Source organism: Heptranchias perlo, chromosome 18 (assembly GCF_035084215.1).
Source record: "Heptranchias perlo isolate sHepPer1 chromosome 18, sHepPer1.hap1, whole genome shotgun sequence".
Lineage (NCBI taxonomy): Eukaryota > Metazoa > Chordata > Chondrichthyes > Hexanchiformes > Hexanchidae > Heptranchias > Heptranchias perlo.
The window spans coordinates 4,604,051-4,624,138 of NC_090342.1; the positions used below are offsets into that span (position 1 = coordinate 4,604,051).

At 46.9% G+C, this 20,088-nt stretch overlaps 1 protein-coding gene across 6 annotated transcripts in view; it reads right to left on the bottom strand.

The window, feature by feature from the left end:
- Nucleotides 1–20,088, bottom strand: part of LOC137334524 (uncharacterized) — a 156,125-nt gene that overhangs the window by 91,680 nt on the left and 44,357 nt on the right. For 5 of the 6 annotated variants that reach the window (XM_067999257.1, XM_067999255.1, XM_067999260.1 and 2 more), the window contains exons 3-5: nucleotides 9,487–9,670; nucleotides 3,484–3,879; nucleotides 2,338–2,718 (exon numbers count right to left, since the gene is read on the bottom strand). In XM_067999257.1, coding sequence (XP_067855358.1) covers nucleotides 2,338–2,718; nucleotides 3,484–3,879; nucleotides 9,487–9,670 — 961 coding nt within the window. The remainder of the gene's footprint in view (nucleotides 1–2,337; nucleotides 2,719–3,483; nucleotides 3,880–9,486; nucleotides 9,671–20,088) is intronic. The other variant, XM_067999256.1, reaches the window with a different exon arrangement.

Below are 20,088 nucleotides of genomic sequence, written 5' to 3' on the forward strand. Positions count from 1 at the left end.
AGATAATAACTTGTGCATCTGTGTATCATTCTGATGAATCTGCGCTAAACCCCCTCCAAGGCCAATATCTCTTTCTTGAGGTGCGGTGCCCAAACCTTAACGCAGTTCTCCAGATGGAGTCTGACCAAGGCTCTGTACAACTGAAGGATCACTTCCTCCCCTTTGTATTCCAGCCCCAATAATGTAGGGAACACATTCCAATCAACTAGCTTGTCCGTTTCATTCTTTCGGCATCTACCAATATTCTTTGTGTGTCCGATAAGGTTGCTGAGATTTATGAATCAATCGACGATAATCAAAATGCAAAAGTACAAAATTGCAAATTAAACCAGTTCAGGAATTGAAGCAGGCCTCAATAAGCTGTTCCATTTTCAATTGCAATTAATAGGAACATGTACAGATACATGTTCCTATTAATTGCGAGGTGATGCACTTTGGAGGGACTAACAAGGCAAGGGAATACACAATGAATGGGAGGACCCTAGGCAAGACAGAGGGTCAGAGGGATCTTGGTGTGCAAGTTCACAGATCCCTGAAGGCGGCGGAACAGGTAGATAAGGTGGTAAAGAAGGCATATGGGATACTTGCCTTTATTAGCCGAGGCATAGAATATAAGAGCAAGGAGGTTATGATGGAGCTGTATAAAACACTGGTTAGGCCACAGCTGGAGTACTGTGTGCAGTTCTGGTCGCCACACTACAGGAAGGATGTGATCGCTTTGGAGAGGGTGCAGAGGAGATTCACCAGGATGTTACCAGGGCTGGAGCGCTTCAGCTATGAAGAGAGACTGGGAAGATTGGGTTTGTTTTCCTTGGAGCAGAGGAGGCTGAGGGGGGACATGATTGAGGTGTACAAAATTATGAGGGGCACAGATAGGATGGATACTAAGGAGCTTTTTCCCTTCGTTGAGGGTTCTATAACAAGGGGACATAGATTCAAGGTAAAAGGCGGGAGGTTTAGAGGGGATTTGAGAAAGAACTTTTTCACCCAGAGGGTGGTTGGAGTCTGGAACTCACTGTCTGAAAGGGTTGTGGAGGCAGGAACCCTCACAACATTCAAGAAGCATTTGGATGAGCACTTGAAATGCCATAGCATACAAGGCTACGGACCAAATGCTGGAATATGGGATTAGAGTAGACAGGGCTGATGGCCGGCGCGGACACGATGGGCCGAAGGGCCTCTATCCATGCTGTATAACTCTATGACTCTATGACTCTATGACTCTCTATAACTCTATGACTTATGTAAATATGTACCTGAAACTAACCATTTATGTTTTTTTAAATTCATTCTCAGGATATGGGCATCACTGGCAAGGCCGGCATTTATTGCCCATCCCTAGATGCCCTGACAAGTTGGTGGTGGGCCTTCTTCTTGAACCACTGTAAATGGTTTGCTGCAACTGAGTGGCTTGCTAAGCCATTTCCCACTTTGATGTGGGACTGGAGTCACATATAGGCCCAGACCGGGTCAGGACGGCAGGTTTCCTTCCCTGAAGGACATCAGTGGACCTGTTCGGTTTTTACAAAAATCCGACAGCTTCACGGTCACTTTTACTGATCCCACCTTTTTATTTCCAGATTTTTAAAAATGAACTCAAGTTCTCACAGTAGGATTTGAACTCACATTCTCTGGGATTACTAGGGCAGAGCCTCTTGATTACTAGTTAACATAACCATTACACTACCGTCCCCATCATGTGGGATGTACAGCAGAAGAGATAAGCAGGGGAAAGTTCAGACAAATACTTACGAAAGGGGACAGTGACCTCAGAGGGATACAGGCAACAGTCCACAACTGTAGTTATTCATAGTAATAAAAATACAACACAGGGACGGTACATGATGTGACATTAAGAAACTCTCCTTCATACAAACAAGTGGAAGAAAATACTATTACAAATGCCACAATACAAACAATGCAGGTTGTCAGTGAGACACTTAGTTATGATGTCCAGAAGGGATAATGAAAGCCAAACAATGTTCAGAGTCAAACAAGTACATTTCAGCCTCTTCCTCCTGTATCTGCAGTGGGGGTTGGGGGTAAGACCTAGACTTTATGCGATAGTGTAAAACGGGCGATAGCGAATCGGCAGCTCGTTTTACATCTCTCCCGATATTTATTTCCAGTGAAGTCAATGGGGAGAGATGTAAATGAGCTGCCCACTCGCTATCACGTGCTTTACACTATCGCACAAAGTCTAAATGCCTCCCTCTGACTTTTAGACGCACACTAATATTCCCTCACAGCAATCGATGAGATCCAGCATTGAAATATAGACAAGCGGGCAGCATGTGAACAAGCTGTATGGGAAGAGTAAAAGGAACGCGTACAAACCTCTTTGTGGTGAGATAGGTGGGAGAATGGGCCAGCGTTCGAGGACTCGTCCATGCCAAATTTCTATGAAGGAAGGAGACGTCTCTGAGGAAGAGCCTTTCACTGCAGGAGGTGAGATTTGGAATGGGTCAGCGACGCCATGGCAGCCAGACGCACTGAGGTCTGCGTTCACCATACTCTGGTAGAGACTACTGGCCACCAATGGAGTGCTGTTGTGGAGACGGACTCTGTCAGAAAGGGAAACGCTGCTGTCTGCTTTCAGCTCGGAGTCTTCGGAGTCTCTGCTGCTCCAGGTGAGTGAGGAGCAGCGGAGTTGGGAGAGATCAGTGCTGCTGCCACCTCCCGTCCTGCTCAGACTGGATAGTCTGTCCCACATTTCTACTGGACGGAAAAGAAACAGAAAAAAGACAAGACTGTAACAAAGGAAATGATCAGGGCTTCTATTGTCCACAAAAGAAAGAACTTACATTTATATGGACATCAGGACATCCCAGAGTGATTTTTACAGCCAATAAAGTACTTTTGAAGTGTAGTTACTGTTGTAATGTAGGTTATGTGGCAGCCAATTTATGCACAGCAATGAGATAATGACCAGATAATCTGTTTTAGTGCTTTTGGATGAGGGATAAACGCAGGTCAGGAAACCAGGGAGAACTCCTCTGCTGTTCTTTGAAATAGTGCCGTGGGATCTTTTACATCCACCTGAGACGGCAGATGGGGCCTCGGTCTAACGTCTCATCCGAAAGACGGCACCTCTGACGGTGCAGCACTCCCTCAGTACTGCACTGGGGGTGTCAGCCTGGACTTTGAGCTCAAGCCTCTGGAGTGGATCTTTCTTTCTTTCTTTACACTCCAGCGCTTGGTAATTCCGTGGGGGTTCTCCGATGGGGGAATCGGAGAACCTTGGCGGAGAATCAGTGCAAACGGCCGTTTCCCCAGGAGTTCTGCCGATCTCCCACCGATGTTATGGCAGGAGATCGGGAGATCCCCTTGGAAATTCAAGGTCCACATTGCATGCAGACCTCGACTTTCACGGCCGCCCAAGTCCTCTCAGGTCAATCAGTACGAAGCTTAACATCCACGCTACGGAATGGGCAGAAGTCTCAAGGCACAAGTAATGAGCAATGATCCCAACAGTAACGTTACCTGTCTGGTCCGTGTTCCTGTCCAAGCCGAACTCAGTTCCCTGGCTACCCACACTCCAAGTGTGCGTGCTGCAATCTGATAAAGTGCCATCCATTTCTGAGAGAAGGGGACTGATGCTCTCTCTCAGTCTGTCCACCTCATCCATCTCTGGGTCACCCAGATCTGGGTCACTCCAAAACATCTTAGAGCTTCCACTCTCTCCTTTTGCCTCCAAGTCTTCAGCTGGGTTTTGTTCGCCAGTTACAAGTCCTGTCTCCCTCTGAACATCTTCCTGCTTTTCCTCATCTTCGTCTAAAGATGCTTCGCTCGGTTGTGGTGATTTGGGCAGGGCCTTTGTCCTGGGTTTGAATGACGAGAGATAAGTCAATCGGGCTGCGACTCCATGCCCGGGAAACACTGGGTGAGGGGAATGAAAACAGAATGATGAAACTGCTCTAAGCTCGAAGCTCACCGTCAAAGAGATGACATTAGGCTGCATCGAATTCAACACTGCAAACTCCAACTTTGCTATACGAGCTTTCCATTCAATAGCAGGCCCCCATCAAGTCCAAAAATATTCCACCTTCTCACTATGATACAGGAAGTCCTGTAGCACAGGTTTGTTTTTAAATCACTTTTAACATTGTTTAATTCAATGTGAACTTTAATATTTTGTAATGTTGTTTATTGTAGTGGGGGCCAGTACTCTTACTCAAATTAAAGTCACATCATCACCACTTTGGAAGGAGTCAGCTTTTGGCTCAGTGGGAGAATTCCCTGCCTCAAAAAGTGCAGGGTTCAAGTCCCCACTCCAGACAGTCCCGGGGAGTGGAGACTGGAGCTCCAGACAGTCCTGGGGAGTGGAGACCGGAGCTCCAGACAGTCCTGGGGAGTGGAGACCGGAGCTCCAGACAGTCCCGGGGAGTGGAGACCGGAGCTCCAGACAGTCCTGGGGAGTGGAGACCGCAGCTCCAGACAGTCCCGGGGAGTGGAGACTGGAGCTCCAGACAGTCCCGGGGAGTGGAGACCAGAGCTCCAGACAGTCCCGGGGAGTGGAGACCAGAGCTCCAGACAGTCCTGGGGAGTGGAGACCGGAGCTCCAGACAGTCCTGGGGAGTGGAGACCGGAGCTCCAGACAGTCCTGGGGAGTGGAGACCGGAGCTCCAGACAGTCCCGGGGAGTGGAGACCGGAGCTCCAGACAGTCCCGGCGAATGGAGACCGGAGCACCAGACAGTCCCGGCGAATGGAGACCGGAGCTCCAGACAGTCCCGGCGAATGGAGACCGGAGCTCCAGACAGTCCTGGGGAGTGGAGACCGGAGCTCCAGACAGTCCCAGTGAGTGGAGACCAGAGCTCCAGACAGTCCCGGGGAGTGGTGACCGGAGCTCCAGACAGTCCTGGGGAGGGGAGACTGGAGCTCCAGACAGTCCTGGTGAGTGGAGACCAGAGCTCCAGACAGTCCCGGGGAGTGGTGACCGGAGCTCCAGACAGTCCTGGGGAGGGGAGACCGGAGCTCCAGACAGTCCTGGGGAGGGGAGACCAAAGCTCCAGACAGTCCCGGGGAGTGGAGACCGGAGCTCCGGATCTGAATTCTGGGTTGACATCCAGCGGGACTCTTAAGTCCGGGGGCCCCCACCTCTTTATATGGGTTTTGAGAGCCCAGAAAATTCTCCCCCTGTATAGGACCAACCCCCTATGGGCTGATATAAAGATGGTTACGGCCATGGAAGGAGCATTCACGTCACGGCCTGTCAGACTGTTAATCAGCCTGCAAATCCTTCCACTACTTCACACTAACCTCCAGTAATAACTTGCATTTATATAGCACCTTTCACATCGTAAAATTTCACAGGAGCGTTATCAGACAAAAATTGACATTTGAGTCAAAGAAGGAGCAGGTGACCTCACACTTGGTCAAAGAGGTAGGTTTTGAGAAAGGTTTTAAAGGAGGAGAGAGAGGTAGAGAGGTTTCCAAGGGAAGAGTGGTGAAGATATGAAAACAGATCACTTTGGGCAGCTTTCAGACAGTCAGTTCCAGGGATTCTATTTGAGAGCTGTATCTAGTTTAATGGGGTTAGGAATAGAACTTTTTTTTTATTCGTTCACGGGATGTGGGCGTCGCTGGCGAGGCCGGCATTTATTGCCCATCCCTAATTGCCCTTGAGAAGGTGGTGGTGAGCCGCCTTCTTGAACCGCTGCAGTCCGTGTGGTGAAGGTTCTCCCACAGTGCTGTTAGGTTGGGACTTCCAGGATTTTGACCCAGCGACGATGAAGGAACGGCGATATATTTCCGAGTCGGGATGGTGTGTGACTTGGTGGGGAACGTGCAGGTGGTGTTGTTCCCATGTACCTGCTGCCTTCTAGGTGGTAGAGGTCGCGGGTTTGGGAAGTGCTGTCGAAGAAGCCTTGGCGAGTTGCTGCAGTGCATCCTGTGGATGGTACACACTGCAGCCACAGTGCGCCGGTGGTGAAGGGATTGAATGTTTAGGGTGGTGGATTGGGTGCCAATCAAGCGGGCTGCTTTGTCCTGGATGGTGTCGAGCTTCTTGAGTATTGTTGGAGCTGCACTCATCCAGGCAAGTGGAGAGTATTCCATCACACTCCTGACTTGTGCCTTGTAGATGGTGGAAAGGCTTTGGGGAGTCAGGAGGTGAGTGACTCGCCGCAGAATACCCAGCCTCTGACCTACTCTTGTAGCCACAGTATTTACGTAGCTGGTCCAGTTAAGTTTCTGGTCAATGGTGACCCCCAGGATGTTGATGGTGGGGGATTCGGCCGATGAATGGGGTAATGCCGTTGAATGTCAAGGGGAGGTGGTTAGACTCTCTCTTGTTGGAGATGGTCATTGCCTGGCACTTGTCTGGCACGAATGAACTGCTGGAATTACTCAACTAACTACTGCAAGGCTATAAATTTAACCAGGGCAGAGGTAATCAGTGTTGTTTACAGTTTGATTACCGTTTGATTAAATGATGAAGATGGATGTATTTACAATCCGAAGTGGCGTGTGAAACAGCTTAGTAGCTGGCGATATCCCACTGCAGTCAAAGATTCTGAATGAACGGGATATCAGATATTATTTTAGCTTGCTCGAGAGAAACCGAGACAAAACACTGCTCGTCCCAGAGAGAGCCGAGCAGCTTTCAAACCTCACAGCTTAGAAATTACACCCTGTTTTTCAGGCGCTACACGGCCTCGTAAGGCCCCGAAATGGCGGGCAGGAAGCTGGCAGCTGCCCAACCTCCCAGCAGTCTCCTGCCCGGCCTCCTCCCACAGCTCCGTCTCTCTCTATGTCAGTGAGGTCCAGGGCTCCAGGTCTCCTCGGGCCTCACCATTTGTAGTGAGGGGGGTGGGGAGACCCAAAACTGGATGCCACCAAATTTTTAGCACCACAACTTTAATAGAAAGGAATTCAAGGATCATTAGAAGTTCAGAAGAGATTCTATCCGTACAGGTTTGTTTGCCCTTTTCTGTCAGTACAATTACGTTATTAAAACAAACAATTCTTCTGCACTGATTTTTAAGGGTTTTCTTGGAGAACGCACCGAGCAGAGAAAGGAGAATTTCTACATGGCGCAAAGATTTAAATGATGCTGTCACAAGTTTCCCAATTTGCAGTTTTTTTGCAATGTCTTTCTAGTCGTGTAGTCTAAATGCCGCCTTTGAGCAATTTTCTTCGTGATCAATTCATCTGCATTGTGAGTATTGTTTCAGAATCGGACGGTCAGGCCCCTCTGAAGGCTCCCACAGCTTGCATAATGATATATTGCCACTCGGCCAAATGCAAACTCGTCAAGCAAACAGTGTGAAGGAAGCATTTCTCCTTCGCAATATGTTGCCCGTGGCTGGTGTGACATTGTTTAAATGCAGGGAGAATCTGGGTCAGGGCGTATTCTAAGCCTCTCACAGTGGTTGGGCAGAAACCTGCCCTTCTTTCATACATCTCTCGTGCCGTTGACATCAATGGTGTTTGACACTTCCTGGCCTCCAATCAGAAATAGTCTAACACTCTGATGGGGGGGGGGGGTGGGTGGGGTGGAGGGGTTGGGGGGGGCTATTGGCATGATGGGCTTCTTTGACGACAGGCATTGTTTGGAGAACACAATGAGGGGGGTCTTCGAGAGTAACACAAGGGTTCTGGGGTGAAGGTCATCTCTGAGACACACTGATCAGATGTTTCGAAGTGAAAACAGAACAGGGGCGCTTTTAATTAAAAAAAAGAATCCCCATTCTAGCACAAAATCTAGCCGGCTGCCTAACAAGACATTGAGGGGCTTTAATTATAGACACACGCGGGCCAAAGCATCCGATCTAATGGAGCCTGAGGCTGCAGTTATTACTCGCTGCTGCTACGACGATGCCTCAATCTTGCAGTGCGCACATCACAAAGATTAATTCTGATTTCTATGGCAATGCAGGGAGACACAGGGCGTGTTATGACATCCTGCCCCCCACAGCAATCAAAAGATCCCCTACCCTTCCCGGTCGCCCCAACAACTCCCCGAGAAACAATGAGCTGAGCATCGCCGCTCTCTCTCTCCCCACCCCCACACCACCCCCACCCTCTCCCTTTCATCTAAAATCCTGATCCCTTCGATAAATAAACGGAACGGTCGAAATTGTGCTGGGCCTTTTATCAAAGAATCGTCGAATCCTCCGCACACAATTCCTGCTTGTTATTTCCCCACACACCATGTGACCAGAGTCATTCTGAAAGATAAAGGGATGGCGCTCGGTGCAGATTTATGCACTGATCCTCTACAATTCCCAGCCTTGCCCCATCTGTTAGTCAGCGAGGGCTTGAATGGCATGTGTCAAGAGAGTCGTAGCTATGTAAACTATCCAAAGAAATTAACCAGCCCATTTCTTTGGCCCTGGTTGTAACTACACCAGCCAGCATATGGCGAGTAATTAGTTTAAGACTGGGGTAATGTTCACGCAATGCCAGGTACCAGCTATGATGAACGGCAGCTGATAAATGCCTATGCATCCCTCTAAAGATTACAGCAATGAGCTTCACCAATGTAATCATTCAGCTGGATGAAAGTTTGGTCCAATTTATTGTTTGAACAAGATCCCTTTCGTGCAGGTGTATTCGCTTTATTGTCTTTGCTTCATGATTGAATCATAGAATCTTACAGCACAGAAGGAGGCCATTCGGTCCATCGTGCTGTGCCGGCTCTTTGAAAGAGCGATCCAATTAGTCCCACTCTCCCCCCGGCTCTTTCCCCATTGCCCTGCAGTTTGCTCCCCTTCAAGTATTTATCCAATTCCATTTTGAAAGTTATTATTGAATCAGCTTCCACCGCCCTTTCAGGCAGCACATTCCAGATCATAACAACATTCATTTCTAGAGGGATAGAATTGAAAAGCAGGGAAGTTATGTTAAACTTGTATAGGACCTGGGTTAGACCACACTTGGAGTACTGAGAACGGTTCAGGTCTCCATATTATAAAAAGGATATAGAGGCACTGGAGAAGGTACAAAAATATTTACTAGGATGATACTAGAACTGAGAGGTTATACCTATCAGGAAAGACTGAATAAACTGGGGCTGTTTTCTCTAGAAAAGAGAAGACTGAGGGGTGACCTGATAGAGGTCTTTAAGATTATGAAAGGGATTGGTAGGGTAGATGTAGACTTGTGGGGGAGACCAGAACTTGGGGCCATAAGTATAATGTAGTCACTAATAAATCCAATAGGGAATTCGGGAGAAACTTCTTTACCCAGAGAGTGGTGAGAATGTGGAACTCACTACCACAAGGAGTAGTTGAGGCAAATAGCATAGAGGCATTTAAGGTGAAGCTAGATAAACACATGAGGGAGAAAGGAATAGAAGGATATGCTGATAGGGTGAGATGAAGTAGGGTGGGAGGAGGCTCGTGTGGAGCATAAACATCGGCATGGACCTGTTGGGCCGAATGGCCTGTTTCTGTGCTGTAAATTCTATGTAACTCTCTACATAAAAAAAATTCTCATCTGAAGCTGCCCCGGCTCCAAACACGCGGCAAACATCAGATTACCTGCAGTTTTCAAGACGTCTCTGGGAGAAGCAAGTGGCTCCGCATTCGAGGGCCCCGCTTGGAGAGCTCGGGGCCTGGGATTGGGGCCCCAGGGTGACTGCAGGGTGCCGGATGAAGTATTCATGTGAGCAATAAATCTGGGGCATGGTAACGAAGGCCTGGTTGAATCTGGCTGAAGGGTCGGCTGTTACAGATAGCAACAACAACAGAAAAAAAAGATTTTAATGCCAACTGAGGTATAAATTTTCAACAAGTCACCAACATAATCAGCGCCGTTCGAAAAACAATGAAGTGTGTTTTCATCTGGTGAGTACATTCTGAAACAGAAAGAAGCCCATCGGTGTTTGAATTTGCTTTTCGCAAACAGAAGGTGCTCATTATTTAAAGAGGGGGGGAAAAAAATCGACCTGAGGTTTAAAAAAAATAGCAATCCAGAGACTGCAATCTCATAACAGTTTTAGTATCTAATCAGAACTGACGGTTAATATTTGACTTGAATTGTGTCGGTGAGTCAAAGTCCAAGTGAACATTAAAGTGAGAATGACAAAATAAAAGAACTTGCATTTATATAAAGCCTCATCACATCTCTTAGACACATCCCAAAACGCTACACATACAACGAAAGAAAGAAAGAAAGAATTTGCATTTATAGGGCGCCTTTCAAGCACTCAGGACGTCCGAAAGCGTTTTACAGCCAATGAGGTGCTTTTGAATTGTAGCCACTGCAGCAACTCGCCAAGGCTTCTTCGACAGCACCTCCCAAACCCGCGACCTCTACCACCTAGAAGGACAAGGGCAGCAGGCACATGGGAACAACACCACCTGCACGTTCCCCTCCAAGTCACACACCATCCCGACTTGGAAATATATCGCCGTTCCTTCATTGTCGCTGGGTCAAAATCCTGGAACTCCCTTCCTAACAGCACTGTGGGAGAACCGTCACCACACGGACTGCAGCGGTTCAAGAAGGCGGTTCACCACCACCTTCTTGAGGGCAATTAGGGATGGGCAATAAATGCCGGCCTCGCCAGCGACGCCCACATCCCGTGAACGAATAAAAAAAATTTTAAAAAACGCAGCAGCCAATTTGCGCACAGCAAGATCCCACAAACGGCAATTAAATAAATGACCAGATCATCTGTTTTAGTGATGTCGGTTGAGGGATAAATATTGGCCAGGACACCGGGGAGAACTCCCCATATCTTCTTTGAATAGTGGCCTTGGGATCTTTTACGTCCACCTGAGAGGGCAGACAGGCTCTCGGTTTAACGTCCCATCCGAAAGTCGGCACCTCCGACAGTGCAGCACTCCCTCAGTGCTGGGACTGGGACCACCAGCCTAGATTATGTGCTGAAGTCTCAGGAGTGGGGCTCGAACCCACGACCTTCTGACTCAGAGGAAATAGGGACTTACGAATTTAAAATGTTGCCACAAAAGCATGAGAAAAATGTGACAACAGGAAGTAAGGGCTTGTAGACAGGAAGTGCACAGGGATGTAAGGTTTATATTATAGATACAAATTGTGTCACACAATTCTTCAGGCTGCCATTATATTTACCTCAAACTAGGGGTTTGTGGAGTTTTTTTCACAATAAATACCAGGGTGGTTGGAGGGTAAATGCCAACACAGACTAGTTGGGCCGAATGGCCTGTTTCCGTGTTGTAATTTGTCTGTCTTTCCATGCAACTCTTTTTGCACCATGGTGGAAGTCTGACCAATCCCAGTTTACCTGTAATAATCCTGGTTTCAGATTTCTTCGAAGCCTATTTAAACGATCGCCTTCCGACATTATCACATTAGAGACAAGTACAAACACAGGATTACTGTTACATAGTATTACAGAGAATTACACAGAATTTTACAGCACAGAAACAGGCCAACTGGTCTAAGCCGGTGTTTATGCTCCACACGAGCCTCCTCCCTCCCTACTTCATCTCATCCTATCAGCATATCCTTCTATTCCTTTCCCCCCTCATGTACTTATCTAGCTTCCCCTTAAGTGAGAGCCTCTGTAGCTGAGAGGGAGACACCACTTCACTCATAGGTCACTCTCTGAGCACGTAGGGACAACAATCATAAGGAGAGAGGATCTTTCTGAGTCTGCTGGAATCAACAACACCAAAGCCAGTCACTGGGTCACTGACCCTCCAGATTACAGGTCAGATCAGGAAGGGGTATAAACACTTCCACAAAACTACTATGATACAGTCACTGTGATACGTGAACTATGCACAGTTCAGGTCTCCATATTATAAAAAGGATTATAGAGGCACTGGAGGAGGTGCAAAAATGATTCACAAGGATGATACCCGAACTGAGAGGTTATAAGCGTCAGGAAAGACTGAATAGGCTGGGGCTCTTTTGTCTAGAAAAGAGAAGGCTGAGAGGTGACCTGATCGAGGTCTTTATGATTATGAAAGGGTTTGATAGAGTAGACGTAGAGAAAATGTTTCCACTTGTGGGGGAGACCAAAACTAGGGACCATAAATATAAGATAGTCACTAATAAATCCAATAGGGAATTCTGGAGAAACTTCTTTACCCAGAGAGTGGTGAGAATGTGGAACTTGCTAACACAAAGAGTAGTTGAGGCGAATAGCATAGATACATTTAAGGGGAAGCTGGATGAGTACATGAGGAAGAAAAGAATAGAAGGATATGGTGATAAGATTAGATGAAGTAGGGTGGGAGGAGGCTCATGTAGAGCATAAACACCAGCACAGACCTGTTGGGCCGAATGGCCTGTTTCTGTGTTGCAAATTCTATGCAATTCTAATGTTTTGCTCCATTGCCCAAGATGAATTCGTACCTCATCGAATGAATTAATAAAAGTAACATTGAACTTGTGGTCAGAGAGTGTCGCCCACGGTAATCACCCAAGGTTACCACTCTGGTGTCTCAGCAGGGGAGTATTTTTCAGCCCACACACCTCCTGGGGTCTGGCCCATTTGAACAAGTGAGACAAAGTACATCCAGCGACGGCATTAAGTGATCTCGGGTAAGTTACAACACAGCCAGAGAGCCCTGGAATAACTCAAAACAAACCTCAGTGTCCCTGAAAAAATGGGCATGAAGAGCGCACTTGACTGGTTTAATGCAGAGATGCATCAGTGGAAAGAACAGACTGTGCCACCTGTTTCATTTCGCTGGACTATCAGGATGCGGTGTGTACCCTACCACAGGGAGCGTCCCTCTTATGCTCCACTCCGAGACGTACTTGAAGTTCTGCTTTCAGCCAGAACATTACTTAATATCAGACGTGACCTTTTCCTTATAACAGCTCGACAGTGAGGATACCAGAACAGCAAATATTGACACTTGATAGAATGTGCAGTGCATCATGCAGGGCGGCCGGCTAAGTGACTGCCTTTGAATTTATGCAAACGTTTTGACTCTAAATAAGGCGGCACAGCATCCGCAGCCACAACAAGACTGGGCAAATATTTAACCGTAATAATTTTTCCGAGTGAGTGACACTTCCTTCTTTTGTGAAAGGGCATTTATTTATGGCTTTGCAAAATCTGTGGCACCTGTAAATTCGAGGCTTGTTTGCCCAAGTCAGCTCGCTGTACTGGGTCCAGTAATAGAATCATAGAGCACAGAAGGAGGCCACTCGGCCCATCGTGTCTGTGCCGGCTCTTTGAAAGAACTGTCCAATTAGTCCCACACCTCCCTGCTTTTTCCCCATAGCCCTGCAAATTTCTCCTTTTCAAGTATTTATCCAATTCCCTTTTGAAAGTCACTACTGAATCTGCTTCCACCGCCCTTTCAGGCAGTGCATTCCAGATCATAATATCTTGCTGTGTAATGGAGTTAAGATACAGCTCAGCCATGATCTAATTGAATGGTGGAACAGGCTCAAGGGGCTGAATGGCCTGCTCCTGTTCCTATGTTCAAATTTCTGAATGCGCATTTCCAGCACAGACTAGTGGCCGCAATTTGGGAAATCACGATGCGGCCCCCAAATATTTCTGTCCATTTAATGACCATTAAAAAAATATCAACACCCCAGGCTGTGTTTTAAATTGCACGTGTTAATTCAAAACCTCCACAAGCAGTAGGAGTCTCGAAGGATAAAGGGACTCCACCACAAATATGGAATCTTACAGCGCAGAAGGAGGCCATTCGGCCCATCGTGACTGTGCTGGCTCTTTGAAAGAGCTATCCAATTAGTCCCACTCCCTCTTGTTCTTTCCCGATAGCCCCCTTCCACACCCTCCCCATCCTTCATAAGATCCACTTGCCACCCAGCCTCCAACCTTATGCCAGACCCCACTAAGTTCAGGTAAGTGGGAACTCCCAGCGTAGTGAGGTTGCGCCACCCGGCCCCCCCCCCCATCTTCTGACATAGTTGGGGGGTCCATGTTTGGGGTGGACAGAGGTTGATGTCACGTTACTGTGACAACGTGCTCCAGCCACATTAATGTTAAATTTAAATGAAACTCAAGGATATGTGACGATCCCAGTCTGGGTACAAGGGAGATTGCACCCATTAAGGTTGCTTTATCTCACACGTATAACTTTTTGGGTTAGTGACAGAAAACGGGAGTTGTGAAGAAGACATCAAAAGAAGGATTGGACTTACTTCAGCTGATTTTGAAAGGTGAAGCAGGATATGGAAGGTCAAAGATATTGTGGAAAATCCACGGTAATTGTTTATGAAGCGATGGTTATCCCCATATTATTATACGGATTGGAGTGCTGGCACATGAGAAAAATTGATGAGCAAAAGATACTATCGGCAGAGACGTGTTGGTTGAGAGGAATACTGGGAGTGTCCAGGATGCAAAGAATCAAGAATGATACAATAAGAACACGGCTTGGATAGGAAAAGACGCTTATACAGAAGTTCAGAGAAAGACAAATGCGATGGTTTGGGGCTTGTTTCAAGAATGGGAACAGCTGGAATACCTTTCCTGGACCGGCACTTAGAGAGACACGGAACAAGAGGCCCAGGAAGACCGAGGAAGCGTTGGATAGACAATGTCAAGGGTGACTTGTCACAGAAAGGGATACAGATGACTGGAGCGGCAAAGTTAGTTCAGAACTGACAACAGTGGAATGAATTCAGTCAGCCCCATTGGCTGACGGATGGGAATTTAGTCATAGTACTGGTAGTGATAGTAGTGGTAGTGGTAGTACCAATAGTGTAGTAGTGGTAGTAGTAGTAGTATTGGTAGTGGTAGTAGTGGTAGTGGCAGTACCAGTAGTGGTAGTACCAGTAGTGGTAGTAGTGGTAGTAGTAGTAGTGGTTGTGGCAGTACCAGTAGTGGTAGTAGTGGTAGTAGTAGTAGTACTGGTAGTGGTAGTACCACTAGTGGTAGTATTGGTAGTAGTAGTAGTAGTACTGGTAGTGGTAGTAGTGGTAGTGGTAGTAGTGGTAGTAGTAGTAGTACTGGTAGTGGTAGTAGTGGTAGTGGTAGTACCAGTAGTGGTAGTAGTGGTAGTAGTAGTAGTGGTTGTGGCAGTACCAGTAGTGGTAGTATTGGTAGTAGTAGTAGTAGTAGTACTGGTAGTGGTAGTAGTGGTAGTGGTAGTACCAGTAGTGGTAGTACCAGTAGTGGTAGTAGTGGTGGTAGTAGTAGTGGTTGTGGCAGTACCAGTAGTGGTAGTAGTGGTAGTGGTAGTAATATCTCTCGAATGTTGTGTAAGAAATGTAATGCGGGCAGTTTAACACTTCAAGCACTGAAGGATTTACACAGCACTGTATGTTTCACTCAGCGATAACGAGGATTTTCAGATGCAATCCATCTTAATATCGTTTCCCGTCCTGCCTTGAACGAAGCTTTGTTTACACATCAGATGAAGGTAATGTTGTTTTCTTTCATGCACACATGGGCTGGCAAAATCAGGCTCTCCAGTAACAAGGTTAAATCCCCAAACACTGACCATAGCAACACATTTTTTTAATCATTGCGATCTGCTCTTTCTAATTAGCACTATCAGAGGCCACAGACAGAGGGTAGTATTGTTAGCGAGCTGCGTCTTTGAACAGAGAAATCTGATAATCAGCTTGTGTCAGAAACTAGGCCATAATGCAGCTTAGCATCCACTCAGACTTTTTTTTGGCCATACATAAATGCATCTCTGCTGTTGACTTACAGGATTCTCAGTGAAGAATAATTAATTGACCTTATGCTAATTAAAGTTGCTTTTTGTTCCCTCTAATCCAGCCAATGATCAGTCATATGATGTAGGACCAGCAAGAACTTGATTTACACAACAACTACAACTTGCATTTATATAGCGCCTTTGACGTAGTAAAATGTCCCAAGGCGCTTCACTGGAGCGTAATCATTCAAAACTTGACACCGTGCCACGTAAGGAGATATTAGGACAGGTGACCAAAAGCTTGGTCAAAGAGGTAGATTTTAAGGAATATCTTAACGGAGGAGAGAGAGGTAAAGAGGCTTGGGGAGGGAATTCCAGAGCTTAGGGCCTAGGCAGCTAAAGGCATGGCCGCCAATGGTGGAGCAATTAAAATCGGGGGTGCGCAAAAGACCAAAATTGGAGGAGCGCAGAGATCTCGGAGGGTTGTAGGGCTGGAGGAGGTTCCAGAGATAGGGAGGGGCGAGGCCATGGAGGGATTTGAAAACAAGGATGAGAATTTTAAAATAAAACCATTGGTGGGCCAGGAACCAATGCAGGTCAGCGAGCACAGGTGCGATGGGTGAATGGGACTTGGTGCAAGTTAGGATACAGGGAGCAGAATGAGTGGGTTAACAATCCTGGTCTGTAAATTCACCTGATGGGGAGTGCAGATTGAATATTCTAGTGTTGAGGTCAACACGCCCAACTCCCCCCCCCCCCATCCCGCTGCGATTTACCAGTCACTAAAATTAATAACCAAAATCCTCTGTTGGACGGTGAGTTTGACATGCTCACCTCCAGTTCGATGGTCCAATTTTTAAAAATTCTTTCTTCATTATTCACGCTCAGGATGTAGACGTCACTGGAAAAGGCCGACATTTATGGCCCATTCAATAGTTGCCCAGAGAAGGTGGTGCTGGGCCTTCTTCTTGACCTGCTGGATTTAGCGGTTTGATTCAACTGAGTTGCTTCAGAGGGCAATTAAGAGTCAACCATGTTGGTGTGGGGACTGGAGTCACATATAGGCCCAGATCGGGTATGGACGGTAAGTTTCCTTCCCTGAAGGACATTAGTGAACCAGTTGGGTTTTTACGGCAATCCGACAGCTTCATGGTCACTTTAACTGATACCAGCTATTTTGCAGATTTTCAGTCTTCGGGGCTTTGGCACATCTACCCACTCAAATTATTCTCAATCCCAAAACGTCTCTAGGACCACACAGTACCACCAGGTACCTCCAAGGAGGCTGACTTAAGGGCAGCAGCTGAGTGCAGCGACAGTTCAAACAAAAATGGCATTTTGACGAATGGTACTGCAGACAGTAAGAAGCAAAAGTCGATTTCCGAACCGTAAAAAAAGTCAAATGGAAACAATTTCAGTCTAATTAGTGAAAGAAAGAATGTAGCGCCATGAAACATAAAGTATCTGACTCGATCCTGGCTTAGAGCTGGCACTGTGACTCCATGGGATTGAGAAACAATAGGTGCTGTAACTTTCTAATAAGGGATTTGCATTCAGCGGCACTGAATGGGATTTTATTATTCATTTGCGCCATTTTAAAAAAACCCAAGCGCCTTTAACACTCCAAGGGCTCATTTGCTTCCTCGATTTGGAAACGTGAGTTTAGATCGTACAGTATTAATAATTTGGATTATTCACAACATTTATGTGTTATAAAGAGGGAGCAGAAATTTTGATTGGTATCTTAAGAATCTTTGGTGTGCTCAATCAGCCACATTTAAAGTCAAGTTATTAACATCTGTGTAAAAATAGTACGCACCGAATGTAGTACAAGTGCAATATAGCAACAACTTGCATTTATATAGCGCCTTTAACGTAGTAAAACATCCCAAGGCGCTTCACAGGAGCGTAATCAGACAAAATTTGGCACTGAGCCACGTAAGGGGATATTAGGACAGGTGACCAAAAGCTTGGTCAAAGAGGTAGGTTGTAAGGAGCGTCTTAAAGGAGGAGAGAGAGGCGGAGAGAGGTTTAAGGAGGTTTAGAGTTACGTGTTGGCATGTGGATTTTGGCAGGGGAGTCGGATATTGCTGGCAGCCTGTATGTTTATTCTGTGTTTCAAAATCGTCAACCCACTCTTTCCAGCCACAAAACACGAGGGGTTAATTTTTGCCCCCTGTGCCTGGAGTTAACGGGGTGGGTGGTGGTCTCACAATGGGGTCGTTAGCCTCACCGCCCCGTTAATGCCAGCGATGCGGCTGGTGCCATTTTGAAAGGGTCCCACCGCCGGGCGCCCAAAGCACCCGCCTGTTTCAGGCGATGGGCCCCTTTTGATATGGAGTCCCAGGATCAGGGGTCCTAGGAAGTAAATAGGACCCCGGTTGCCATTTTAGGTCGGAGCCTGAGCCGTGCTCACTCCGACCAGTCCCAAGGGCAACGGAAGAGAAGAGGTCCGGGCAAAGGTTAGTGTTAAATTATTTTTGTGTGCCCCGGGGGAGCAGGAGTGAACGTGCGGGGGGGGCTTGAGTGGATTCAAGTCCCACTCCAGAGACTTGAGCACATAATCCAAGCTGACGCTCCCAGTGCAGTACTGAGGGAGCGCTGCGCTGTCGGAGGTGCCGTCTTTCAGATGAGACGTTAAACTGGGGCCCCGCCTGCCCCTCTCAGGTGGATGTAAAAGATCCCATGGCACTATTTCAACGAAGAGCGGGGGAGTTCTCCCCGGCGTCCTGGCCAATATTTATCCCTCAACCAAAATCACTAAAACAGATTATCTGGTCATTATCACATTGCTGTTTGTGGGATCTTGCTGTGCACAAATTGGCTGCCGCGTTTCCTACAATACAACTGTGACTACACTACAAAAAAAAGTACTTAATTGGCTGTAAAGTGCTAAGGGACGTTCTGAGGTTGTGAAAGACGCTGTATAAATCCAAGTTCTTTCTTTACAGTTTGCCTCACAGGCCCTTGGTTGGGAAAAAAGAAATCGGCCAAGGCTCCTGCTCACAATCAGTACCAGATAACCCCTGTTGGAAGTGTGTCGTGTTCATGTCTGGTTAGTGGGGGAGAGGGGGGTGGAGAATGTCCAGTGTGGACAGGATCTGGCACTGCTGCAAAGCCCCTACAGTGCAATAGTTTGCCCAGGCTTAACTGTCAGAGCTTCAGCATGAAAATAGCCACTTGGCCAAGGAAGCAATCCCTTAATGGAATGCAGTACGACAAGTGGGTATTACAGCCGATTCAATTACAATGTTTAAGAGGGACTTAGATAAACACTTGAAGAAGAAGAAAAGTACTAAAAGGTACGGGGAGATATTCAGGAGAGACGTCTTTACTCAGAGAGTGGTTAGAATGTGGAACTCGCTATCACATGGATTAGTTCAATGATACTAGAACTGAAAGGTTATGCCTATCAGGAAAGACTGAACTGGGGCTCTTTTCTCTAGAAAAGAGATGGCTGATGTGTGTCCAACTAGAGGTCTGTAAAATTATGATGGGGTTTGATCGGGTGGACGTAGAGAAGATGTTTCCACTTGTGGGGGAGACCAGAACTAGAGGTCAGAAATATAAAATAGTCGCTAATAAATCCAATAGGGAATTCAGGGGAAGCTTCTTTACCCAGAGAGTGGTTAGAATGTGGAACTCGCTACCACAAAGAGTAGTTGAACTGAATAGATGCATTTAAGGGGAAGCTAGACAAGCACATGAGGGAGAAAGGAACAGAAGGATATGCTGGTAGGGTTAGATGAAGAGGGGTAGGAGGAGGCTCATGTGGAGCATAAACACCAGCACAGACCAGTTGGGCCAAATGGCCTCGATGTAATATGGGAGAAAATGTTGTTTATAGAAATACTGCCCACTTATTTTATCTTAAGTGTTCTACATCCTTTGCAGCACAAACTGAACGTCATTTCTCATGTCTATCGCTGTATAGTAATATTTACCAACAACCCACTCCCTACCTAACCAGCCCCTGTGCTTGAAGACAGGAGCTCCAACGTCTGTAACACTGCCTCTGCTATTACAGCTACCGCTGGTTCAAGGGTTCCTTTCAATTGAATTAAATACCAAAGAGAGATCCCGCTTCAAACACTGTGATCGTGATCATTTGTTTCTTGACAGGAAGTCACGCATTAAACTGTAAATAGACGTTTGAGGAGACTTGAGATCCAACTCATGGAAACTGGGTGTCATCAAATACCACCCGGAAGGTCCTACATGTAAACGCACGGCCTCATCTCTAAACTGCACATTCACACTTCTCCACCTTTGCACATGGCCATTGGTACACAGAACCATGCACAGAGACACACGAGTACACAGACACTGACACACATCCATAACTACATGATCACAGTGTTGAGATGGCGTTTTTTTGCAAGGTACGTCCTTTTCTCACTTCCATTTTTACCACTCTTATACCTTCTCTCCTGAAGGCAACCCGCCGTGAGCAGCGATGGCCTTCTAGTATTGTTGCTCAACCAGCTAGTCTTCATTAGTGAGCCCAACTAGCTACCGTCTCCTGACTAGTTGACTTTGGAGGCCACCATA